We start from the raw sequence: 27773 nt of genomic DNA, 5'->3' as shown, positions 1-27773 counted from the left end.
TCTGAAGAACCAAATCAGTAGATCCAATAGATTGAAGGTAAAGAACCAAATCCAAAAGAAACGCTAGTCCCAGGACAAAAAGAAAAATTGCCGATCGAGACACCAATCAGAATAACAGGGATCTTTTGAGATGCCGACCAAAGATCTAGAGATAGATCGAAGCTAGAACCAGAGATCAAGAAACAAGATATAGAAAGATGCTTCTTGCTCCACCATTATTGTCACTTTATGAAAACCAAGATATAAGAGTTGTGAAGAAGATCTCGCTTTCTTCTCCAAATTCACATAACCGACTCAAATCTCGCTTGAAGTACATGAAACTTCATCGGAAAAAGAGCGTAAGATCTCGGATGCCTTTTCAAGACAGATCTTAGAAGAAAAACTTGATCGCTGAGCCAAAGATCTCTGAACAGAAAAGAGCAGAAGAACGATCATGCTCTTCCGGTAGTTGAGCCATAATAGCTTATTGCTAAGGTTTCCCATAGACGGCGCCAAATGTTGGTGCTAAAATTGCCGGAGGCTTTGAACCATAATCCTTGCACCAATCCATTTAGATTTGGATCGATCTGACTCGCTCTTCAGTCAATCAACCTCTCGCTCCTGAAAAATAGAACACCAGTGAGAAACGAAGCCGATCGTCTTAATCGGCCCGTCTCCGACGATCTAGTCAGTAGTCGATCAGAAGTGAGCTCTCAGAGAGCTTTAATGGAAAATAAGCGAGAAGTGTGTGAATATTCGAATGAGCTTACCTTTCATCAGAATCTTGGCTTTATTTATAGGCTTTAATACATTTGTCTCTTATCACTGATGATCGTCGGATGGAAAGTATAGATCGGATGGCTATGATTAAGCCTTTGTTTAACCTTTGGACGGACCCTTAAATTCATTCATCTCATCAACTGAATCCGGTTGAACCTGGTTAGATCGGTATAAACCAAAAGTGGATATTTTAGTCACAACAGGCTTCACTGAAATTTTTTTCAAAAAAAACCAAAAAAACCAGAAACCAAAAAAAGAGAGGAAGAGAACGAAAGAATTCTCTTCAAAAGAATAGGATGCATGACAACAGAGAGATAATTTAACAAAGAAAGGTTGAGAATCTTAGGCAAAGAGAGTCATTTTTTAAGAAATTAGCAAAACCTCCATTGTTTAACTCCGAAGGGAAGAAAAAATTCTCTCAAAACCTCCACCGTTTAACTCTTAACGAAGAAATTGTCTTAAACCTTCATTGTTGAACTCTTAACAAGTGAAGCAAGTCTCTTAAAACTCCACTCTTTAACTCTCAACAAGCGAAGAAGAAATTCTCTCAAAATCCCCTGGTGTTTAACTCTCAACAATTTTTTTTTCTCAAAATGTCCATGACATAATGACCCAAATTGACTCCCAAACTTGGATAATCAAAGAATAATGGCAGTTGTAGCTGCCAAGGGCTTTACCTAGTTGATCCCTTTATTAGAACATCACGGCCGAAAGATTTTGGTGAAGAAAACACCAACAACTCAAATTGTTGTATAGTCTTAGTCCCACATTTAGTAGAAGTAGGAGTTGTTATCCCACATCATAAAGAAGTGGGAGTTTGTTGAGAGTTTTAGTCTCAGTTCAAGTAGATGTGGGAAAAGGTAGGATGGGGAGGGGCTATAAAAGGATGCCTCCCCCTCCATATGTAATTCATCCCAAAATCTTCCCTTCTATATATTTCTTTATCTATAGTGGAGTTTTCTCTCTTGCCCGTAGTTTTTTCCCTTTAAGGGTTTTCCATGTAAATTCTTGTGTTCTTCTTTTCTCTTATTTGCTGATTGTTCTATTTGGTGGGTTTTTCATAACCCAACAGTGTTATCGAGTAAGGTTTTGTTTTCATCCTACGCAGGTGCTGCAGAAATTTTTTGAAGTCATTATTCACGTGTTTGTTTTTTTTTGGGTATCCTGGAAAGGTATATTGGGTGATTAAGTGCATGTCTAGGAAAATTGTCTAAGGAGTCTGGTATTTAAGCAGACCGGTTGTGTCCCTCCATTCCTGGAAATTTTTCTAATGTACTTTGGTTCAACAATATACCAGTTGGAGGTAACCTGAGGAGATACTTTTCACGTGAAATAGTGGGAGTTATTCTGTAGTCAAAAACAGTTCGTGATAGAAGCAATGGCAGCAAAGATCGATATCAACAAGTTTAACGGCACGAAATTCTCATTATGGAAAATGAAGATGAAGGCATTATTGATAAAAGATAACTGCCTGGAAGCCATCAGTGTTCGGCCAGTGGAAGATCACAGATAACGAAAAGTGGAACAGAATAGATGCAATGGCCCTTTCCAATTTGCATTTGGCATTATCTGATGATATTTTAGCAGGTGTAGAAAAGAAGAAAACTGCTAAGGAGGTTTGGGATTATCTCATCAAATTGTATGAAGCCAAATCACTTCACAACAAAATCTTCTTGAAGAGAAAGTTGTATACCTTACTGATGTCAGAATTTACATCAGTTACAGAGCACTTACATACTCTGATTTCGTTATGTTCTCAACTTTCAACATTGGGACATAATGTTTCACCACAGGAACGTGCTGAAATTCTACTCCAAAGTCTTCCAGATTCATATGACCCAGTCATTATCAATTTAACCAGTAATATCCTCTTTGATTATCTGGTATTTGATGATGTCACTGCTACAATTCTTGAAGAAGAAAGTAGACGAAAGGCAGGGAAGATAGACAGGCAAGCTCACAACAAGCAGAAGCTCTGTCTATGACTCGAGGAAGGTCAACGGAACGTGATTCTAGTGGAAGTCACAATCAAAGGAGGTCAAAATCCAGGGGTAAGAAGAATTTCAAGTGCTATAATTGTGGCAGAAGGGGACACTTCAAAAATGAGTGTCGATTCAAAAAGGGTGTAGATAAGGCAGAAACATCTCAAGGGTGCGTTGCTGAAGGAGATATTCTTTACAGCGAAGCAACAACGGTATCCAAGGATAGATTTGAGCTCACTAATGCTTGGATCTTGGATTCGGGAGCAACATGGCACATGACCTCTCGCAGAGATTGGTTTCACACTTATGAACCTATCTCTACAAGGTCTGTGTACATGGGAAATGATCATGCCTTGGAGATTGTTGGAATTGGCACTATCAAATTGAAGATATATGATGGTATGATACGCACTATTCAAAATGTGCGGCATGTGAAGGGCCTTAAAAAGAATCTATTGTCTTTGGGACAGTTAGATGAAATTGGGTGCAAGACCCGCATCCAAAATGGAATGATGAGGATCGTCAAAGGAGCTTTAGTTTTAATGAAGGTTGAAAGGGGCGCTGCAAATTTGTACAAATTAATGGGAGAAACGTGTCTGGAGGCAGAAGCATCAGTTGCATCAACCGGTACTGCGGAAGAGATGTTGAAAGTGTGGCATAAAAAATTGGGCCACATGTCAGAGTAAGGGTTGATGGTTCTCGCCGAACGGAAATTACTCCCGGGCCTCACAAAGGTTTCATTACCCTTTTGTGAGCACTGTGTTACAAGTAAGCAGCATAGATTGAAGTTCAATGCATCTGCTTCCAGGAGTAAAAGTATTCTGGAATTAGTTCATTCTGATGTTTGGCAAGCACCTGTTACATCTCTGGGAGGAGCAAGGTACTTTGTATCTTTTATTGATGATTATTCCAAAAGATGTTGGGTGTTTCCTATCAAGAAGAAGTCAGACGCGTTTTCAGTTTTCAAAACATTTAAAGCGCAAATTGAATGAGAAACTGAGAAGAAAATCAAGTGCCTCAGGACGGACAATGGTGGAGAATATACAGGGGATGACTTCGTTGATTTTTGTAATCAAGAAGGCATCAAGAGACAATTCATGGTGGCTTACACTCCTCAACAGAATGGAGTAGCGGAGCGGATGAATAGAACTCTACTCGAAAGAACGAGAGCCATGCTAAGAACTGCAAGTATGGGTAAGTCCTTTTGGGCAGAAGCCGTAAACGCTGCCTGCTATGTAATTAATTGATCACCATCAAGATAGATTGATCTGAAGACACCGATGGAGATGTGGACTGGCAAGCCAGTTGATTATTCTCCTGCACACATTTGGGAGTCCTGTGTACGTGATGTATCATTCCCAAGAAATTTCGAAATTGGATCCAAAATCCAAAAAATGCAGATTCTTGGGATATGCTGATGAAGTCAAGGGGCATCAACTGTGGATCCCACTACCCACAAAGTCGTCATCAGTAGAGACGTTATTTTTGCAGAAGATAAGCTGCAAAAGGAAGATGTGAGTAGCACTTCAATAGAAATTCTAGAGAGTACAACAGTTTAGGAGGAAGAGAAGTCCAATCCAGAAAATTCTTCTGGAGTATAATTAGAAAACGAGGAACAAGTACCAGTTGAGTCTACAACTGTAGAAGTTCGATGGTTAACTCATGAAAGACATACACCAACCTGACAGTCTGATTATATTATGGAGAGCAATGTTGCATATTGTCTTCTAACAGAAGATGGAGAGCCATCAACATTCAAAGAAGCGATTGATAGCTCAAAAGCGTCACTTTGGATGGTAGCAATGCAGGAAGAACTAGAAGCTCTTCATAAGAATAAGACGTGGGAGCTTGTATCTTTACCACACGGAAGGAAGCCCATTGGTAACAAATGGGCTTACAAGATCAAACGAAACAGTGATGATCAAGTAGAGTGGTATCGTGCAAGATTGGTGATCAAAGGATATGCTCAGAAAGAAGGTGTCGATTTCACATAAATCTTTTCTCCAGTGGTTCGACTTATTACTGTCCGGATAGTTCTGGCACTTTGTGCTACGTTTGATCTACATCTTGAGCAGTTAGATATAAAAACTGCATTTATTCATGGAGATCTTGAAGAAGAAATCTATATGCTCCAACCAGAAGGTTTTCAAGAACCAGAAAAGGGGAACATGGTTTGCAGGTTGAACAAATCTCTATTCAGCTTAAAATAGGCGCCAAGAAGTTGGTATAAGAGATTTGATTCATTCATATTGAGCCTTGGATACAACAGACTTGCTTCAGACCCTTGTGCGTATTACAAAAGGTTTGGTGATGATGATATCATCATTTTATTGTTGTATATCGATGATATGTTGGTGTCAAGCCCCAACAAAGATCGGATCGTAGAATTAAAGGCTCAGTTGGCTAGGGAAATTGAAATGAAGGATCTGGGATCCGCAAACAAGATTCTAGGGATGCAAATTCACCAAGACATAAATAATGGAAGATTTGGCTATCTCAGAAGAGTTACTTAAGGAAAGTCTTGCACCGCTTCAATATGCAAGACTGTAAGCCAATTTCTACTCCTCTTCCTGTTAATTTCAAGTTATCCTCAAGTATGTGTCCTAGCAATGAAGCAAAGAGGATGGAGATGTCTCGAGTACCGTATGCATCAGCAGTGGGAAGTTTGATGTTCGCTATGATATGTACAAGACCGGACATTGCACATGCAGTGGGAGTAATTAGTCGGCATATGGCGAATCCAGGACAAGAGCATTGGATTATAGTGAAGAGGATCCTAAGATACATTAAAGGTACCTCGGATGCTACTCTATGTTATGGAGGATCTGAATTTACTGTCAGATGATATGTTGATTCTGATTTTGCAGGTGATCTTAATAAAAGGAGATCCACTACTGGCTATGTGTTTACAATTGCAGGAGGAGCTATGAGCTGTGTATCTAAACTACAGACAGTTGTAGCACTGTCTACAACAGAAGCTGAGTATATGGCAGCTACACAAGCTTGTAAAGAAGCAATCTGAATAAGAAGATTCATGGAAGAACTTGGGCACAAACACGAGAAGATTCTCTTGTATTGTGACAGTCAGAGTGCCTTGCACATTGCAAGGAATCCAACTTTTCATTCCAGGACAAAACACATAGAAGTACAATATCATTTTGTTCATGAAGTGGTGGAAGACGGAAGGGTGGATATGCAGAAAATCCACACGAAAGAGAACCTAGCAGATGCATTGACAAAGGCAATCAACACTGACAAGTTCATTTGGTACAGATCCTTGTATGGCTTGACAGAGACGTAGACAGCCTGGTGGTGGCAAGATAGAAAATGGTATGGAGATTAATTGGTTCTCAATCTAATCTCCAAGTGGGAGATTGTTGTATAGTCTTAGTCCCACATCTAGTAAAAGTAGGAGTTGTTATCCCACATCATAAAGAAGTGGGAGTTTGTTGAGAGTTTTAGTCTCAGTTCAAGTAGATGTGGGAATAGGTAGGATGGGGAGATGCTATAAAAGGATGCCTCCCCCCTCCATATGTAATTCATCGCAAAATCTTCTATTCTGTATATTTCTTTATCTATAGTGGAGTTTTCTCTCTAGCCTGTGGTTTTTTCCCTTTAAGGGTTTTCCACGTAAATTCTTGTGTTATTCTTTTCTCTTATTTGTTGATTGTTCTATTCGGTGGGTTTTTCATAACCCAACACAAATCCTATCCTATCCATTTTTAATCTATACTCAAACATAGGCCACTTTCTTCTTTTTTTCTTTCTCTGGTGATCCAATGTGGTAAACCCATTTAGTCTTGGAAGCCAATTTTTGTCCATCAAAATTATAAACAAATGTTTCGTTCAATTCCATAAACCTATCCCGTCTCCCACTATCCTAACGGATGATGTCTTTTTATGTCCATGGGTAATTCTAAGTGATGATGTTTTTCTATCTCTATGGGTAAAGAACTTCTAGCTCGATGAACGCAGGTGAAAGGATTTTTAGTGAAGTCCATAGAGAATGAACAAAAGAAGAAGATAGAGATTACCGCCAGCAAAAATGGACAATGGATGATATTAAGTTAAACTTAATTAACCCATAAATAATGGGAGAAAAAATAGGAATTTTATTGGACGATTCAGATGTAGTTTAACAAATTTGACGATGAATATTTAGAGATATTCAGCTAACCTATTCACATTTACGTTCAGCTACACGTACTTTAGTCTATTTATATTATAATTTTATAATAAAATATCATATCATATCATATCAAATTATTATTATTACTAATACAAAGGACAAACTCAACGACAATTACATTTTAGTTTCCCAGAAAACCCCTACCCAATCACACATTTACCCCCTTCCATTAGTTATTTAAATTGTAATTTTGTAAGAAAACATCATTTAAATATATAGGGACAATGGTTATTTTCAGTTTCCTATAAAGCCCTTATCCATTCACATTCCATTTATTTAAATTGTAATTTTGTAATAAAACATGACTCAAATTTACAGGGATAATGGTTACATTTCAGTTTTTTATAAAGCCCCTACCCATTCAAACATTTGCCCATATCCCTTAGTTATTTAAAAATTATAATTTTACAAGAAAATATGGTTCAAATATACCACATCTACCTACAACCTTACACAGAGTTTCCTAAAAAAACTATGAAATCCCCCGGATTTCTACCCCTTTAACCCATGGTTTTAAGACCGAGAACCTGGGCCTTGATTCGGCGACAATCGTGGACCATTCAAGTTGAAGAGAGAAGATTAGTCTCGATAGTGTAAAAAGGGTAATTTTGGAATATCTTTAGATTAGTGATGGAGAATCCGATTGACGCAAATAATATATCAAATTGAAGATCGTCGAAAGACCTTTCCAACGAGCCAAAAATCATCAAAATCGGAGTTCGCTTGGGGGTCCAACTATGGACCAGAAGTTTGGGCCGTTTGGGTGAACCAACCCCCACCCTATTTTCTATTTAGGGGCAAAATTGGAAATTCGGATTTTTAAACCCTATTTATGTTTTATCTCATCTGTAAACGTATTTTTAGAGGCTAGAAAGAGGCGGAGGCTTTGGAGAAAAGGAGAAACGAAAGAGGGGGCGATTTCCATTCTTCTGGAGGCATTCTGTGATTCGAATCTTAACGAAAACTTCAAGAAATGTTAGTTTTCTTTAATCCTTCTCTTACTCACAATTTTGTGAGTATTTTCTCTCCTTTCCTTTTGGGGAATCTTGAAACGGAAGCACGTTAGGATGATTGCTTACTTCTCAATCTTTATTTTAATGTCCCTTCCTAGTTTGTGGGAGTAATTTCTCTTCTTTCCTTTTGTGAGATCTTAAAGGAATGCATGTTTGGTATATTGGATGATCCTCTTTTATTGTATTAAGGTTCCCCTTGAGCTTGGGAGTAATGGTTTATTCCCTTGCAAAATATTTTAGAATTTGACTCCCCGGGTCACCCACGGGTGATTTATGAGAGCCAAATTTGGGGGTTCTTGATCTTGGTCAAATTGGGTAAAATTGAAGGTACTCGTAGGATCCTTTTGTTTCCAATTAGACTTTCTCAAAGTTTTGCTTCATTATAAACTTCGAATTGGTAACGAATCAAAGACCATTCACTAGTGAGGTTGAGAACTACCCTTTTTAACCTAGTTTTTCAAAATTGGGTTTTCGTGAGAAGATTTTAGGATATCCTTTGAAACCCAAATGGGCTCTAATTTGTGATAATTATTTCTTTTGCATAAATAGGTTAATATATCTTTAATCACTAATTTGTGGGAGTGGATTCTTGGATTTGGAGGAAGAACAAAGTAAAAGGTGATGAATATACTTAACTTTATATTACATGTGTAATGATGTTAGTTACTTTTCATTATTGATATCTTGTATTGCTTTAGTATTATGTTGTGGTTATTTTATGTCTTTTGTTAAATATGAATTGCTATAATTTATGTTTATTATTACTTTTGATGTTGCTCCTTGCTTTGAAATTTATTATTGTTGTTATAAAATGGAATGTGATTGTATGAGAGGAGAAATACTAATATTTCCTCTACCTTGTATTTTCCACTAGGGTTGTGGGTTCACCCATTGTCCTAGTGATATTATATGATTGCTTATATTGTGGTTGGGAATGGGGAATGTCCTTTTGGCATTTCTGCCATAGGATACCAGAGGAGGCGGTATGGGACGCATTCCTATGGTGTCCTTGGCTTTTTCCCGATTACTGATTTACATATTTAGGGCATGTTTAGAAGTGTTTGGTTAGGTGATCTCATGAGTATTACTACCCTTTCGGCAAGGGTATTGAAGCCGGTTAACCCGTGATGTTAGTGGCTGGGTCCTGTGTGTCAAGCAGGCCCACTATTATCATGAGATGGTAGGGTTGCATATAATAGATAAGGGCTCATGGGCGCTCAAGACCGGTGAAATGACCCGTGAGAGGACATGGAGAGCATTATGTCCATTATATGTGGATGACCATAGGGTTAGGGGTCAACGTAGTCCGAGTTGGTTGGTGCCATAGGATACGTTGACTCTAGGTGGGAAAGTATCGAACCAACAGGGCACTAGGCATGAGGGGAGATATTGGATACTGAACCGAGTTGGTTGGTGCCATAGGGGAAGTATCTATACCACATGTAGTACGAAACCGTATGACTTTGCATTGGCCTAGGATTATCCTTGACACGCGCCAGATCTTATACCAATGGTGTGAGAGAGTGGTGACCTAATCCCCAATCATGGCTTGACAGGACTTTACACAACAACCGCGAAGAACCCAACAGACGTGCATCAGAGCCGTGAGGGAAGAGTGATGAGACCGCCCAAAGAAGACTGGTGTGTGACTTAATGCGTGTCTACCATAGAGACTTCATGATAGAGTTAGGAGCATAATCATTCATATATCATATCATTGTCATTAATTACATTATCGATATTCATGTTGTATGTGTGGTGTGGAATCTTGTGAATGAATGCATGATATAATGTTGTGTTGACCTCACTGAGTTCTGTTGAACTCATTCCTTTTATATGTCTTTTTCTATTAGATTATACTGCAGGTTATGAGAACTTCTTCCAAATGGAGGATTCGTTGCTAGTATATCTTCTTGAATGAGTGACCAAAGAAGAAGTGGATGCACATGGAGCTTCATGCAAATGTTAAGACTATTCTTTTGGGTGGGATTCAATTAAAGAACTAGTTTAATTTATTTTTTCACTGCGAGTAAAATTACTCTCTTTTCTTTTCAAAACTCTGATGTTATACCTTTTATTTTGAAGTAATGGATGATTGTAACCATTATTTCGATTTTGATAATTTATTACTTGAACTTGATTTATTCTTGTCCGTTTAATTATGCTATATCATGTTTTGTATGGATTTGTCACTGAACCTAGATCTTGCGGTGTATCACCCCCACGGGTATTCGGGTATGACCGGATCCAGCTGGGTGGGGTGTGACAGAAACTCTAATACACATTTACCCCATATCCATTAGTTATTAAATTGGTTACCAAAAAAAAATTAGTTATTAAAAAAAAAAACCCCTCCCATTAACTGTATGTAACACTATATTTCAAAAATTAAAAGTATTACAAACTGAACTTCCATGATCTCAACCTTCTCCTTGATTACATATATTGTAATTTTTTTGAAAAAAATGGTCTAAATATACCTAGTAGACAATTTCTTGAAATGTTAGTTAATTTAATAAAAAAATCATTTCTAATCAATAAAAATATTCTTAAATTCCACTACAATATTAATTAATAAAATAAAATAATAATAATTATTATTTAATCTAAAAATCAACTCAAAAAAAAAAAACATACAAATTAAAAATTATATTTGAGAGCACATCAAACGTGCTTGTGCATGTGCATATATATATATAGATATAGATATAGATATAGGTGTAAACCATTCATTTGATATTTGACGAGATTAATAGTTTGTATTAGATGGACCAATCACCTAAACATGGACATTATGATGTGGTGACTAGAAACAATTGGGGATTGATTCAATTAATGGAAATGTTATATTCACGTTAAGGAACATCTAATATATTTTTAAGACTAGGTCTTTGGGCGGAGTAGTCTATGATGAGTTTGGATTTTTTATCCTCACGAATAAAGAATTGTGCTCCACTTAAATTTTTCCGCCACACATTTAGAGAATTGGGATCTATTATTTTTCGAACCAAGTCTTTGGGCCGTGGAATAGTCTATGATGAGTTCAGATTTTCTATCATCGCGGTTAGAGAATTCTATTCCTCTCATATTCTTCTACTGCACATTTAGGGTGTTAGGATCCTCTACTCTTGTGAGTGAAAGACTGTTTTTCCTTTATATCGTTCTACCACATATTTAGAAAGAAAACCCATATATAATTTTTTTCTTCATAATAGTAGACTTTATTCATAAATATATAATAGAAAAATGCGAAGAAAAGAGAATCTCTACCCACTTGGATAAAGACTTGCAACCAAATAATATAAATTCTTTTTTGTCCCCTTAAATTAGAGTAATAAACATCCAATCATAAGAAGTATAAGCAATGGCACTTGCTTAGAGTGGACCTTTTCTCATTGATTATATGCATTGGAATTTGAAAGTCAATAACTTTTAGAAACCTAATCAGCACTGCTTTGCAGCCATTAATGGGTGCCTTTAGCGTGATTGTAGAGAAATATTTTAATTTTACCAGATGAACAGTTGAAAATGAAAATGATATATGAAAAAAGAAAAGGTTCAAAAGGTTACCTTTCAAGTTTCAAGTTTCAAAGTCAAACAAGTTAAAAATGACAGACATCGACATCGACTGCGAGCTATGGCTTTAAAGGGAACTAATAGTCTTTTTGGTAGTTAAGGTGGACTTGACTAGGAAATTTGTGAGCGTCATTAACTGGAAAGCAGGGGTTTCCTTGAGTAAGAGAACAGTTTAGGCTACTTCTTTCTTCTGGTTTTTTACAATCTCATCTTCTTCTTCTTCAACAACCAAATCTCTTAACTTGTTGCACTTGATCTACACAAAAAGTTGTGAATGTTTGTGTTCTGGTGTAGTGGAGATATGTCATCACCACCTAGTTTAAGGGATTTGGAGTGCATCAGAAGGATTTCCTGGGTTTTCTTTGTTGTAATTTGAAATATAATGGATGTATTTCTTGATTTCTTTCTAGGTAAACATAGTGCTCTTTATTTAATTCTATATTAAGAAAATATTTATGTTTAGTCTCACATCAGATACCGAGGAGTCAGATACCTTGTTTATTAATATGTGCTACCTATTAATCTCAGTTATTATAAAAAAAAAAAAAAGACACGTTGTTGTGGGTGTGCAGTGTAGGAGTGAGGATGGTTTACCATCCGAACGTTCACGCACACCCACGACATGGGTAGTAGGGCTGTTTAGGCATTTTTGGCACGCACTTGGCACACTTGCATCGCTTTGAGTGAGATCTGATATAGACCGTTTATTTTAATCAAATGGTCAATCAATCTAATGGAGGTAGATCCTTTAGAATCCAAGAAAGATTCAATGGTCAGATTAACATCATTAATCTAACCATTAAAAAGGTATATATCCGAGTTGACACATCCGATCAATGGGGACCATCGGATCATGTGGTTGAACAATCCGTCAGCACATATTTGAATGTAGATGAATATGACTATACAAGGAGGTACCTATCTATATAGAGTCATGAACTTATAGAATAGGTACCTCTCTACTAATGGGTACCCCTGATTCACAAAACGAGCTCTTCTCCGTCTATAAATACTATGTTCAGATTAGTTAAGTGTATAGCAAAAATCTAAAAAACAACTTTTGTCGGAGCTTTCTTGTATTCTGGGAGACTATTTCGTATGAACCCTTTTGTACACAGTGGTGGGGGTGAATAACGTCTTAAGCAAAGCGACGCCATAACACCCCTGAAAGTTCTAACATCCATTATCCCTTGTGCTATTTCGGACCAACTTTTCTAACCATCTTTCTTTTGCCCTATGAACTAATTACGAAGGCACATGAGAAAAAGGGAGACAAAATAAGAAAACTCAAGAGGAGTAAGGCTTACATTCACATTATTACTAGTATTTATGAATCAAGATGAATAAAATGAAACGAAGCGACCTAGAACACATCAACAATAGTGTGTCTTATTTCTACTATTACATCCACCTGGTGAACTTGGAAAAGCATACATAGATCAAAAATATCAAAATCAAAAATATCAAAAACAGAGAAGGAAGATTAAAGCAATGGATTAGTTGAACTTTTTCATAGTCTGAGCAATATTTTTGGACAGACAGTAGACAGTGGATTCGATGGTAATCATGGGATTAACTCCCACTGCACTGGGTAGAACACTTGCATCACAAACAAATAGACCCTCTGCTTCCCAACTTTCACCATTCTCATCAATTGCTCCTTCTTCTGGAGTTGCTCCCATCCTGCAACTCCCCATCTGATGGGCAGAGAAATAGGTATTCCAATACTTTTCCCCTGACATTAGACCTCCCTCTGCAGCAACTGAATCCAAGAACTCTTCCAATTCCACATCTTTAGTCCTTTTGCATTTGATTTTCTGGCCATCATTCCGAAAGGTACCCACCTCAACAGCCCCAGCTGCAATCAAAATCCTTAAGGCCTGACGCAATCCTGTGGTAAGGTTTTCTCTGTCCAATTTACTAGGCTTGTACTTTATCTTCCCATCAGCAGTGACCTCCCCTGAACCTTGATCCCGGACTAATGCGAAAATGTTAGAAGTCCTTGCATATTTCAGTATTCTCTCCTTCATATCGCGTCCAGAAAGCCATGGGGTCAATGAAGTAAATGAAGCAGGGGCAAGTGCAGGGGTTTCTATGATATATTTAACTGTGGAATTCTCCGGGACTTCCTTGTACAAAGAAGTGATAATTCCACCCTCATATGATTTGCCTTTGAGATCTGATATTGAGTCCGGAAAGTATCCCCACGCCAACAAAACGGGGTGGAGTCGAAGGTTTTTGCCAATGTTCGGGTTCTTGAGTCCACTGGAGAGCATCAATGGTGGTGTCAAGAGTGATCCACATGCTGACACTGTTACTTTAGCTTTGATGCATAGTTTCTTTTTTATGTTGGAATTCAATGTTGTGGCCATTAGTCCCACACACTTCATCTTTCTACTGTGACTCTGCTCATTCCTTTCCAATATGAATCTCTCCGCTTTGCATCCACTTAAGATCACTGCACCATGGTCAACAGCATCAACCAGCCAAGTAACTTGAGTCCCTTTTTTGTCTCCAGATTTACATCCATAATTGCAGCATCCACAGTAATGATCCTCGGAGGAATTCCGAGCAACTGACTCAACTTTCAGTCCAAGATTCTCACACCCCTTACGAAGTACTTGATTCTGGAGTCCTTCCCTCTTACAATTCTCTGTAACACCAAGCCTGGTAAATACAGTGTCCATGGCAGAGAGATAGTCTGAAGTCCCAAAGAGAGGAATCCTGTGATCCACAGCCCATTCCTTGAGCACAGAAGTTGGAGTTTTGATTGACGCAGACCAGTTCACAGCTGAACCACCACCCACAGTTGATCCGGCAAAAATCGTCATTCCCCCATCATCAGAAGATAAAAACCCACCCTTTTCATATAGCTGTTCCATTGAGGGGGCCTCAAGAGAGGAATAGTCTTCAGGGACGAAGTAGTTTCCTTTCTCAACGACAATGACCTTTTGGCCTGAACATGCGAGAACCCCTGCAGCAACTCCTCCACCACAACCAGAACCAACAATTACAACATCACATTCAATATTGTAAAGGTTCTGTTGTGGATCTTCCGTGACTTTCAAGCCCTTTTCTTTCAGAGATTTAATAAGGGTTGAATCAGTTTCCCTTATGGTTTCCACTATTCCTTTCTCAAGAGGTCTTTCCCTCTGGATTCTGTTTGAGTTTACTTCTGGCTCCAACTGGAATCCCATTGCTTCCCATGCTGGGTTTTCTGATTTCTCATCAGTCTGCAGTATAGCCACAGGAAGGAAGCCAAGTTAAAAATTAAACCTTGTAAATTCAACTCTTTTCCACTTTCATATGAAGCTTAGACAATGAAAAAAAAAACACCACAAGGGAAAGAGACAGATTACAACAGAAAAAGAGAGATCTCAATTGTTGCAATTTTCAATTCGTATAGAAAGAGTGAAGAATTTGAAAGAGGAAAAGAAAATTGTTTTTCCTTTATGGAGTCGGCAGAAGTACAATTTTCCCGCACTGAAATCACATTACTTTTGAAGATGACATGTGAACAGCTCAATCAAAAAGAAAGTAAACCACCAGGCCAGACTGGTTTTGTCAAAGAAGAAAAAGACAAGTTACATGAATGATTTCAACTTGTAACAGCAATGCTTTTGAGAGTAAAAGCAACCCCACTTTAATGGCAAAAGAAAGAAAGAAAACAAAAATAAAATAGCAAATCAACTCAGCAACATCATCTTGGTATCATTTTTAATATGCATTACAGAAACAAATTAGCTGTCTGCTTCTCTCACCCTTCATTCAAGTCCCAGCTTATCTCTACAACCATACCCCCAACAGAGTCTGCTTGGGGAATTGCCATGGCAAGACGGAAACACAAAAGAAAGAGAAATTGTAATGGGCAGAGAGGAACTTACCCGAGAGAAGAAGGTAAAGAAACAGAAGGCTTTGGTCAACATAAATACTCCTCTAAGAGGAACCAAGAACCTTGCTTTTGACCACTTTAGGAGAACCATTTCCCTCTTCTGCAATGACATTTCAGAGAACTTGTAAATGAATGGCCATTTCCACCCAAGACAGAGAATCCCACAAAGCAATAGAGTTCCCAATCTGGTCGATAGAAGCCACAAAGCAAGTTTCACTAAGGCTACAGCTTCTGGTTCACCCCTTTTCACGAACATCTGAGCGACCTGTCCACCATTAAAAGAAAACACCACCGTTTTAGAAGTTTAACAATATCATAAAGGAGAATAATTATTATGTTTCAATTCTAAAATATTAGAACAACCAATCCATCCGGAACCCAGAAAACAACAATTGAAAAAGGATAAAAATGATCGGAAATGAATGAATTTCACCTCATCAGGGATTGGTTCTTGAGAACCAGAAGAATTGAAGAATGATTGAACAGCTTTACTGGAAGGGACTTCCTTGCTACCAACATGAAGAGGATCCTCCAAAGGGATGGGAGGTATATAAGTCTCACAGAGAGCAGACAATGATTCCATTTGAGATGAAGAAAGCCCATGACTGTAACTACCTTCAACTCTTCTTCCACCTCTCAATGAAGGGTGACATTTCCTGATCATCGGCTCTTCTGAATCCATGATGTTTCTCTCTTCTTTTCTTCTCCTTCCTCAATCTTCTCTATGACTTCTATCTCCAGCAGTTTCCACTCATATGATCTCATCCAATATTATATATAAAGTCTCCCTTCTTAAATTAATAATTTGGGCTGCAATAAAATATGAGAGAGACACACGAGAAGTCTAGAAGCAGCTCTTTTTGAAGTCTTTGGCGGATGGTTCATAGCTGAGTTGAGATTTGAGTGGCGTTGGTCATACGTAACCAGGAGAGTTTCTAAGCAATACGATACGATAAACCACAGAACTCAGTCAGTTGGATACACCAACTCCATTGCAGCGTGAAGCGAGGGAGTTTTGTTGTGTCCATTAAATTATTCACAAATCATTCCTATGAGAAGACTCTAACTGATGTAAGGAAAGAGGAAGGAAGTAGATCGAAAGTCTCATGAAACTTCTTAAAATTTTCACTCTTTTTTTTTTTTTTTTCTGTTTGTTTCCACAATCACATTTGATATTTTTGCAAATCAACCAACATGGTTAAATACCTAAATCTATGAATAACGAAAATTGGAATTGGATTTGGATTTGAAGGGAAGCATCTTAGCTAAATCTATAAAACAGCATAGTGAAAATCGGAAATGCAGAAGAAGAAAAAACAAATTTATGTGATCCACGAGAAGACTACGTGTCTACGTTCATGATACACCGCATGTTGGTTTTCACAACGAGGAAGATAAACAAAAGGAAAGTACGACCATAGCCATAGGTTTGTTATATATTTTCAAAACAAGATTACTTTTTTTTTTTTTTTTTGGTTAAAAAAACAAGATTACTTTTACATATAACAAAATAGATAAGATTCCAAACCCAAAAACTAACTGATGAGGACAAAATAGTAGCGGACCGGGTTCAACCACGACCAGGTTAAGGAATCCGGTCTAGACTGGCTTAATGGTCGGACCAGAGGATAACGTAAGGGTGAAAGAACCCAACGGTTAGGGAAAGAAATATATTCTCTTAAAATTCGGAATACACGATTGTGCCATATGAGGAAACTATAACAAACTCCCAAATAAGGAAAAAAACCTACGATCGGATTGCCACCAAGAAAGAGCTCAAACAAACCCAACGGTTGAAAATGGTGGTTATATATATATATATATATATATATATATATATATATATATATATAAAACTAAAGGATTGCATATGGTGAATGTATTTGAGTTGTTTCCTTTCATTAACATTATTCAATTAAGCTTTATAACTAGCCGAAACTATGTGCAGGGGCGGACCCAGGATGCAATATTGGGGGGCTGAAGAATAAAAGCCAGATAACTTTCTCATTGGGGGGATCACTAATGCTTTTATGCCACACATATTGTGTGGGTCCTTATAAGACCCATTTGGAATCCTACTTCTAAAATATTTTATTATATTTAAGAATAGATCTACATATATTTTGTGGGGCTCACACATATTTAAAAAAAAAAGTAAAATTATTAATAATGATATTTTGTTGACAAAATATAGGTAAAATTAAAGCAACAATATAAAAAATATATATAAACATAGCTTCAATCTTAAAAAGTTAGATGCAAGTCAAAATTTTCTTTAATAAAAAATGCAAATCAAATTTTTTTTAGGTAAGATGCAAACTAATAGTAGTTAGTTACCTATTAATATAGAAGTTTTATTCACAATACAAAATTAAATAACAAAAAATAAAGAAACACAGAATATAAATTCAAATAAATTAAAAAAAAAAAAAAAAGAAGAAGAAGAAGAAGAAGAAGAAGAAGAAGAAGAAGAAGAAGAAGAAGAAGAAGAAGAAAGAAAGAAAAAGAGAAAAGGATAAACGATAAATAAATTGAGTAAGAAATAGAGTACCTAATTGTGAAGTAGAACTTTTTCCAAAATTTTCTTATCTCACACTTATAGAAAGGGAAGAGAATAAAAATGAATCACAATACAAAATCAAATAACGAAAATTGCACAAAAAATAAAGAATCATAGAATATAAAATTAAATAAAAATAAGGGTAAATATCACTTACCTCCCCTATTAGCTAGATAAATAGCACTTACACCCCCCTTAGTTGGATAATATCATTTATCTCCCCTCTTACCTAGCAAATATATCAAACATCTCCATTCTGTTAACTTTTTCGGTTAAATTTAACTTTTACCGTTAAATAATTTTCTAAAACCCCAAACTATCCTGGTTAAAAATATTTTTTTATTTTAAACACTAAATTACCATATGTCCCTAGCAGTTAAAATACTACCCTCAATTAAAATAATTATTAAACACCAAACAACCATAGTTAAAAGTTAAAACCCAAATTATCTTTAATTATTAAAAGCCTAACACTTTTTTTTTTTACTTATCAAACAATTAAAAAAACACGTACACTATCAAGTAAAATTATAAATGCAATTAAAAAAAAGAAAGAAAAAAAAAGTAGGTTGATAGTGTACGTGTTTATCAAACAATTAAAAAACCCAAAATAGTAGTACGTGTTTAATTTTATCAACTTACTTTTTTTTTAAATTGCATGTATAATTTTACTTGATAGTGTATGTGTTTTTTAATTGTTTGACAATTTTTTTAAAAAAAATGGTGTGTTGTGCTTTTAATAATTAAAGATAATTTCGGTTTTAACTATGGTGTTTTGATTTTTAATAATTATTTTAATGAAATTTAGTAGTTTGACCGTTAGAGTGATTACGGTAATTTAGGGTTTAAAATAAAAAATATTTTTAGCCAAGAATAGTTTGGGATTTTAGAAAAATATTTAACAGTAAAAGTTAAATTTAATGAGAAAATTAATAGAAGAGAAGTGTTTGATATATTTGATAGATAAGAGGGAAGATAAGTGATATTATCCAACTAAGAGGAGGTGTAAGTGCTATTTGTCCAGCTAAGAGGGAAGGCAAGTGATATTTACCCTAAAAAGAATAAAATAAAAATAAAAAAATAAAAAAAAGAAGACAAATAAATTGAGAAAGAGAAAAAAAATACCTAATTGTGGAGTAGATTTTTTTCCAAATTTTCTTAACCCATATTTATAGAAAGGGAAAAGAATAAATAAAAAGAAAAGAAGAGAGAGGAGAGAGGAGAGAGGACATAAGAGATGGGAGATAATAAATATGTATTGAAGAGTTAGTTTCTAATTAGGAATGACACTTTGATTTTTGAATATACTACCAAATTTTTTTTTATATTTTTGAATACCTAATAATAAGATTATTTTTTTTTTTTCTTTCTAAAATTTACCTTAACCCACGTTTAGAAACATAGAGAATAAATAGGAAGAAAAAATGAGAGAGAAAGATGGGAGAATAAATAGGGATTGATGAATTAATTTTTAATTAGGAATGACATTTATACTTATTATTTTATCTTAAAAATTTGTTCTCAATATTGAGAGAGGAAATTGTGACATTTCACATGTCGGAAGAGAAAAAACTTGAAAAATTAAGAGAATTAAGGAATCGTATAAAATTTAAAAAAATCCGGGGTCATGGCCCCCTCGGCCCCTCTTTAGATCCGCCCCTGACTATGTGGTGATTCATTGCTGATTTAACCTTCGGAGGTGATTTCCCGACCTCATGGTCGGGCCATGTCTAATCTTGTTTTGGAGGCAAGCTTCAAGGAATTCAAGGGATGAACAAATTTTGGACGTATCACTAACATATTATGAAGTAACCTCTCCTTCACATGCGGCATGTATTTAGGGCCTATTTGGTTATATGATTCTAGGGATTTGAAATGAAATGAGATTTTAAATCTGTGGATTCATGGTTCAAAAAATTAGGTGTTTGGTTACTCGAATCTAGTGAAATGAAAGTTATGAATTCATCTAAAAAATTGTTTGGTACTTAATCTATAAAATGAAGTCTTTGAATTCATCTTAAAAAACTGTTCGGTTATGTTGAATCTATAGATTTGAAACTTGTAGATTTATCATGAAATCCATGGATTCCAAACCTTGACTTTGTTAATTTAATATATTTTATATCTGAAAATAAATAACTTCAAAATAACAAATTACAACAATTGAATTCACGCTCAATTAAATATAAAACTCATGGTTTTACCAAAATGGTAGTGTACAATGGAACTAGTTTAGATTGCAGAACTGAAGAGTTCTTAGGTTACTTGACCTTTTAATCAACTCGAGAATGCCAATCAGGTTCCTTGTAGGTACTAACAGAGCAGGAATTGTCATTTCAAGAATATTTAGAAGAATATGAAAAATTTTGCCATTAAGATGATTGTTCTAACTTTTCTCACCATAATATACGAGTGAATTTGGTTTTAGAATATAAGAATTCATAATGAAACAGAGAGAAGATGAGTTCTCTTGAGCCGAAAAGCTAATTAAACCTGTTGGATCAGAAACAGAGAATTCATGAAAGGGAATGCACATAACACCAGATTTCTCTTCTTCCTGGTATAACACATAACCTGTATAATTTTAGTGTGTGATTCTAAAATGAACTCACCTATGTATTCATCAAACTGACCCAATAAAAATAGATCTTAGAGGTTCTAAAAAAAAATGAGGCTTTTGTCTTAATGACATCCCAGATTCAATCATTCGACCAGTCAAACAAACGTAACAGAACTGCTTCTGTAAAGTATAAATGTTCAAGCAAACAATTTCTTCATAAACTTTTGATCCATTGGCTATGGCAACACACTCATCCAGCATTATCAGCTTCACATCATCATTGTAATCCAAGAACTGATGGGCTTCGGTTTTGTTATTGATTAAATACCTCTTCGTAGCCATTCTCTAACCGACATCAAAGCCGAGAAGCACCTCAAGTGCTGTTGTGAGCCTTTTCAAGAGGTCTAGGAGATGCTCTATTTCAACAAACTTGTCAAATGCATTAGTTAGCTATTTCAAAGCAGTTGCGACTAGGGGTGTAAATGGATAACCGAAATCCGCTTCCGAATTCACATCCGCATCCGTTTAGGGGTATCCGAATCCGTCCGATTATTAATAAGATGCGGATATGGTATGCCCCTTTCTTACCGATTATTATCTGTCCGATAAAATTATTCGATTAAGTTACTTATTTAGATTTATTATTTTTATTTTTATAAATCTTACTTATGATATGTGACTATTTTTCTAGATTTTCTACTAAAATAGCTCCCAAAGTTGTTAAATTCTTAAATTTCAAACTTAGCCTTCACAAATAAAAAGGTAAAGATGTAAACAGGTAGTCGAAAATTTGTATTCAATCTAGATTCATGCCCATTTAGAAGAATCTACTTAAGAAAATAACTATCCGATTATCATCCGAATCCGACATAATCGTCCGGAAACCGATAGGATATTATCCGAATCTGTCCAAATATAATATAGGATGTGGATATGGCTATACCACTATCCGATCCGAATCCGGTCCGTTTACACCCCTAGTTGCTACTTTCTCAACTGTGGTCCTCTTTTCTTCTTCTTCTTCTTCTTACTCGAAGCCCTTGGAAGAGCATTTGATGCTGGCTTCACCCGACTTGAAGACTGTTGAGCATCTGATTCTGCCATCTAAAAAACTGGTTGTAGCACCAGATAACAGAAAAATATGTGAGCACTTCAGGAAATGTCATCAACCAAATCTGAAATTGAAGGTTGACAGTGTGAAAGAAAAAGTCTTCAATAATAACTATTAAATTTACCATAAACATTCACACATGATAACCCAATAATTAACGTGGTTCAACACTCATTGTGAAGCCTACATTCATAGCAAGAAAACCCCAATCAACTTATTTCTGGGGTGAGGTTTAATTATCTTTAAATAGAAAAGAGCAAGAGTTGTACAATAAGTTAAATTCTAATATGACTCTCCTTTTCTGCTAGTCTCCTTATAAAGTTGGGAGACTAGCAAGTTACATTCATAACACTCCCCCTCAAGTTGGATCGAAAACATGATTTGAGGTCAACTTGCTCAATGCAATTTGAAACAATATGCAAGCTGATTTTCACTTCTTACATAAGGGGTTTCTATAGTTCCATCATGAACCTTCTCACGAACAAAATGACAATCAACTTCAATTTATTTAGTTCTTTCATGAAACACCAGATTTGAGGCAATGTGTGTAGCCGCTTGATTGTCGCAGAACAACTTCATGGGTTCTTTAAAACTTTTCACCCCCAATTCTTGAAGTAGGGCACCAATCCATACTAATTCACTAGTGGCAGACGCCATTGCTCTATACTTTTCTTCTGCACTAGAATGAGTGACAACATTTGGTTTTTTATTTCTCCAAGAGACTAAATTGTCTCCTACGAATACACAAAAGCCAGTAGTTGATCTTCGATCAGTAGGATTGCTAGCCCAATCTGCATCGGCATATCCTTCAATATTTGTGTGTCCATTCTTCTTCATACAAATGCCCCTTCCTGGAGAAGACTTTAGATAACATAGTATATGATTAACCAATTCCATGTGCTCTTTGGTAGGATGATGCATAAATTGACTGACATAGCTCATTGCATATACAATGTCAGGTCTGGTAATGGTCAAATAACTCAATTTTCCAACCAACCTTTGAAAACAATTATTATCTTGCAATGGAGAATCATTATTAGTAACCTTACAAGTGTAATCCATTAGTGTGCTGGCTGGTTTCACACTCAATTTGCTAGTTTCCCTTAACAAGTCAAGAACATATTTCCTTTGAGAGATGAATAATCCTTTACTAGACCTTGTAACTTCAATTCTAAGAAAGTATCGAAGTTGTCCTATGTCCTTGATGTCAAAAGTCTTCTTCAAATATTCTTTGAGGGTATTGATTCATTGATGATCATCTCCAGTAATTACAATGTCATCCACGTATACCAAAATTATTGTTGTGCCAGTAGAGGCTTTCTTCAAGCATGCAAACATTGTCACTATTCAATTTGAAAAAAATAGTAACATTTTTGTGCATGGTATGCCGGCATGGTTACCACAATGAGATACTTTAACATATTCAAAAGGAACCCAACTGACTGCAACTAAATTCTTGTGACTCTTTAGTTTTATTTTCATTTTCCTTCCCTCCACTTGTAACCATGGAACAACCTTTCACCGAAATTCGAATTTTGACCATTTTGGTGAAAGGCAAACCGAAACCAACGGTGAAATTCAAAAATGCTAGATATCGCTGAACGGTGGAAATTCGACCGTTCTCGCAAAATATCACCAAAAATGAGGAGGCGGTGGAACCGTAAGATGGGATGGTGGTGGTGGCCAGAGTTGGGTTTGGAACCATATAAGGAGGCGGTGGAACCGTAGGATGGGATGATGGTGGTGGTACTGCAAAAGATGATGATGGAGGAGGAATTGAGGGCCTAGGTGGCTTTGTTGGAAAAGGTGGTGGCGGTGTTGTGGTGGTGTTGTGAAAGATGATGGTGGAGATGGTGGCGGTGTTGTAATTGATGGAGATGGAACCGAAGGATGAGGTAGCCTCTTTGCCGAAGTTGGAGGCGGCGTTGTAAAGTACCATGATGGATTGTGGCCCTATGGGTTACCTTTTGTAAGCTTAACGTAAATAAGGGATCGAATAAGTTTGGTCCACCGCCTCCTCTATTGTTCAAATTTCTTGTGAAATTCGGAGAAATTTCGCCGGTTCGCCTGGTTCAACAGGTAGCGAACTGGCGAAACTTACCGACATTTCATACCTTGCTTGTAACCAAAAGGCACCCAACTGACTGCAAGTAGATTTTGCAGAAATCGTAATTTTTTAATTGAAAACACATTTTGGCAATTGAATTATAAGGAATAACAGTTCACCCACTGGATTCATGATAGGCTTTCATTCACCGAATGGTAGTATAATAATTAAGGAGAGAAAGTTGCAACTTGTTACCTGATCCATCTTTCATACTGAATTAGGGGATCTGCAGTTAGAGACATCGACATGAACTATATCTTTTAGCTTCTTCTCTGTCTAATTTCATGTTCCAATTTTCCAAGATACAACAGTCCTCACCTACCCTCCTCACAATCTCAGGTGACAACACAGGCCTAAAGAGCCCCAAAATAAGCAAACCCAACACATAACCTATGGCAAAAATCAAACTCATCACTAAAATTCTAAAGCTCTTGAACCCAAAAGCTCTAGCTTTTCCTGAATCATGAACAATTTAAAGCAGACAGAAAGTTCTGTTAATGCTCAAAAAGCTACACACTTTAACTAAGGCAACATAAAAATGTATGTGGACAAAACAAAACAAACACATTAGAAAATAACAAGTCAGAACTTAAACCAAATAGTTTAATCAAACAAGTTTCTAGGTATATTTGATCTAGTGGCAATGGAAACACACTCATCCAACATTATCAACTTTTTTATTTTTGGGGTAAACTGGGAGATTTATTTGAAATGAAATCCTCTATGAAAAGGGCACCCAGAGGCGTCGAAGTACAAGTTCCAGTTTAGTATGGGGGGGGGGGTAACAGAAATGAAAGATAAAGGGGATTGAGAGTTTGCAAGTGAAGCAAGTTTATCTGCTACATGGTTTCCTTCTCTAGTGATGTGAATGAAAGAAATGGATTCAAAGTGGTGCAAAAGTAAACTAATTTCTTCAAGGATGTTTTTGATTATCCATGGTTCCTATTCCTTCTGGTGGTTCAAGAGGTTGATAATTGCTTCATTATCTCCTTCAAACATGACTTTCCTGAAATTCTCTTTGATGGCAAGTTGGAGGGCTGTTCTGAGGGCTTCTGCTTCAGCTTGGAGAGCAGATAAATTTGATTTGGAAATGGCAAAGCATAAGAAGACATGGCCAAGATGATCACGAGCTATACCTCCCACTCCAGCACTATAATGACCATTCGAGTTCCTTCTTGAGGAACCATCAATGTTGAATTTGATCCAGCACATAGGGGGAGGAGACCAACTGATGCTGAAATTTTTCCTCTACAGTTTCTTGCTACCAGATTCCAAGGATTTGTTGTATTCTGTAGTCAAAGAGTGAGCAAGCCACCAAATCTGACGAGGAGTTTTGTGTGTTTGTTGGTGAGCAGCTTTGTTATAAGAAGTCCAAATGATCCAAAGTGATGTGAGGTGAAGTATCAAAGCTTTCTCATCAAGTGAACTCTTTTTAGAGATGCTGATCCAATTAGAGACCTACTTTTCAATGTCGAGGTTGATATTCCACCAACAAAACCTGAATCTGCTCCACACCTGTTTTGCAAAGTCACACTTGAGCAAAATGTGATTAGTATCAGCAGAATTTGAAGAGCAATGACAGCATATATCCGGAACATTACATCCTCTATTAGATAGAAGATGAGGGGAAGGGAGAGATCGATGGAGCAGCTTCCAAGTGAAGCGAAGAACTCTCGGGTTTAGTGGAAGGTGCCAAAGCTTAAGCCAAGGTAATGGCTCGTGGCAAGGATCCCCAAGAGTGAATAACCTGTATGCAGATGCAACAGTGAAGTGACCAGTGCTTGTTTGGTCCCAAATGATGTTGTCCTTCTTATGAAAGGATGGCAGGGGAATATTCAAGATGGTTTGTGCAACATCTGAATCCCACCATTGGTGAACTATATCACTTCGCCATGTGGAAGCCGTATGATCAATAAAATGAGAGACTGTTGTTGGAGCATCTTGTGGTAAAGGATATAGAACCAGTTGTTTCATGTGTGGACTAATCCACCTAGAGCACCAAGGATTAATGTTCTCTCCATTTCCAACTTGGAAGAAGATATTGTTGAGGAGCATCTCGCGAACTTTGATAAGAGATTTCCATCCCCAGGATGCATTCTGAGAAGCAGTAGCTTGAAGGAATGAGCAGTTTTTGAAGTATTTATTCTTGATGACTCTGAACCACATAGAGTCCTTCTCAATGATAAGCTCCCACACTTTTTTTGCAATGAGGGCGAAATTGAAGGCCTCAAGATTTTTAATGTTAAGGCCACCTTCTCTTTTTGGTTTACATATAGAGCTCCATTTAATGGTGTGGATGTGATTTTTATCACCATTTGACCAAAAGAAATTCCTATTTGCTTGGTCAAAAACCTGAAGGGTTTTTTTAGGAAGCAGAAAACAGGACATATAGTGACTGGGTATGGTTTGTGAGACTGATTGGATGAGAGCTGATTTACCAGCAAAGCTAAGCAATTTGGCTTTTCAACCTTGTAATCTGTTGTTGACTCTTTCAATGAGTCCCACACAAAGCTTGTGCTTGATTTTGCCACTAAAGAGTGGAATTCCAAGGTAGATGTCTAATTCAGAGGTGGGGATCATGTTGAAGTGTTCAGTGAGGTGTTTTTTGATTTGGTTGGGGGTGCTTTTGCTGTAATGGACTATGGTTTTTTGAGTGTTGAGGGTTTGACCAGAAGCATGGCAATAAAGATCAATGATCTTATAAAATCTAGCAACCTCTCTATGGTTAGCTTGACCAAATAGGATAAGGTCATCAGGAAAGGCAAGGTGGGAAAGACTTTCACCACCTTGTGAGAGCTTGATACCTTTGATTTCCCCTTGGATCTATTAACTTGAATATGGCTAGATAGAACTTCAGCACAGAGAATGAAGATGTAAGATGAGAGAGGGTCACCCTGTCTAAGGCCTCTTTCAGGTTTGAAATATCTGGTTGGGCTGCCATTGATGAGGATGGAAAGCTGTGGGATGGTAATACAAAACATGATCCATGAAATCCAAGTTGGAGGGAAACCATATGCAATGAGGACTTTCTCAATAAAGTTCCACTCAAGCCTATCATAGGCTTTGCTCGTGTCGAGCTTAATAGCCATAATACCTCTTTTCCCCTTCTTCCTCTGGTTGATCTTATGCATTACTTCATGACCAATGAGGATATTATCCTGGATATGTCTACCTTTGATGAAACCATTTTGATTGAAGGAGATGAGATCTGGCAGTATCTGTTTGATTCTATTGACCATAATCTTAGTAATGATCTTATAAGAGACATTACATAAGCTTATAGGTCGATAATCATTGACAAAAGAGGGGATATCAACTTTGGGAATGAGAGAAATGAAGGTATGATTGATGGCTGAAGTAAAGGTAGATGATCTGAAGAAAGTTTTAACATGATCAATAACTTCCTTTTTACAAATCTCCCAAGTTGAGTGGTAGAAGCCACTAGAGAAACCGTCCAGTCCAGGAGCTTTATGACATGGGATGCTGAGAATAGAAGAGTGTATTTCCTCATCAGTAACTGGAGTGTTTAGAATGTTAATGTGATTGGGCATGATTCTTCCTCTAATGGGATCAAGGAAGGATTCATCAAATGATGGGTTTGTGGTTAAGAAAATTGATTTGAAATGTGAGAGAAAGGCTGATTCAATAAGTGAGGGATCATCACAATTGGTTCCATTGTAATTGATGAAACGGATTCTGTTTCTAGCTCTTCTTTTTAGGGTTGTCATATGAAAGAATTTGGTGTTTCTATCACCATGAAGAAGCCATTGTAGCCTTGATTTCTGTTGCCACTTGTATCAATCTGATTGAGGGTCAATCGAAATGATGCCAAGAGTTTGTTTTCATTGATTTTGCAATTTAAATCTCTGAGATTAGATGGGCATTTCATGAGATTATCAATGTCCGATCTAATGAGGGATTCTTTTTTATGTAGGTCACCAATGTGAGACCAATTCCAATGTTTAAGATGCTGTTGGAGATGTTGAAGTTTAGAAGATAAGATGTGAGATGGAGATCCTTTAGC

General features: G+C 36.8%; 2 protein-coding genes across 2 annotated transcripts; both read right to left on the bottom strand.

The window, feature by feature from the left end:
* Positions 1–12811: 12811 nt before the first annotated feature.
* On the bottom strand, positions 12812–16545 carry LOC149022554 (long-chain-alcohol oxidase FAO2-like). The gene is made up of 3 exons (XM_089150601.1): positions 15845–16545; positions 15404–15676; positions 12812–14752 (listed from the first exon to the last, which is right to left on the bottom strand). The coding sequence occupies exons 1-3, from the start codon at positions 16091–16093 to the stop codon at positions 13016–13018; spliced, it is 2259 nt and encodes a 752-aa protein (XP_089006727.1). The 5' UTR covers positions 16094–16545; the 3' UTR covers positions 12812–13015.
* An 8146-nt stretch (positions 16546–24691) lies between these two features.
* On the bottom strand, positions 24692–26880 carry LOC149022553 (uncharacterized). Its single transcript, XM_089147647.1, has 4 exons — positions 26554–26880; positions 26188–26307; positions 25497–26101; positions 24692–24920 (listed from the first exon to the last, which is right to left on the bottom strand). The coding sequence occupies exons 1-4, from the start codon at positions 26878–26880 to the stop codon at positions 24692–24694; spliced, it is 1281 nt and encodes a 426-aa protein (XP_089003773.1).
* Between the last annotated feature and the right edge of the window lie 893 nt (positions 26881–27773).

Source organism: Hakea prostrata, chromosome 3 (assembly GCF_041222555.1).
Source record: "Hakea prostrata isolate BN-2017 chromosome 3, UWA_Hpros_2, whole genome shotgun sequence".
NCBI lineage: Eukaryota > Viridiplantae > Streptophyta > Magnoliopsida > Proteales > Proteaceae > Hakea > Hakea prostrata.
Note: the sequence above shows the minus strand (reverse complement) of the source record. Positions and strands in the feature narration are given on the sequence as shown.

Coding starts and splice junctions, on each gene's coding strand:
- LOC149022554 (XM_089150601.1), bottom strand. CDS start 16,093: ATGGATTCAGAAGAGCCGATGATCAGGAAATGTCACCCTTCATTGAGA. Junction 15,677..15,844: donor AAGAACCAATCCCTGATGAG/GTGAAATTCATT, acceptor AATGGTGGACAG/GTCGCTCAGATGTTCGTGAA. Junction 14,753..15,403: donor TCTTTACCTTCTTCTCTCGG/GTAAGTTCCTCT, acceptor GCTATACTGCAG/ACTGATGAGAAATCAGAAAA.
- LOC149022553 (XM_089147647.1), bottom strand. CDS start 26,880: ATGCATAAGATCAACCAGAGGAAGAAGGGGAAAAGAGGTATTATGGCT. Junction 26,308..26,553: donor GATCCAAGGGGAAATCAAAG/GTATCAAGCTCT, acceptor CCTCTGAATTAG/ACATCTACCTTGGAATTCCA. Junction 24,921..25,496: donor ACTGTTGCATCTGCATACAG/GTTATTCACTCT, acceptor TTCCTCAAGAAG/GAACTCGAATGGTCATTATA.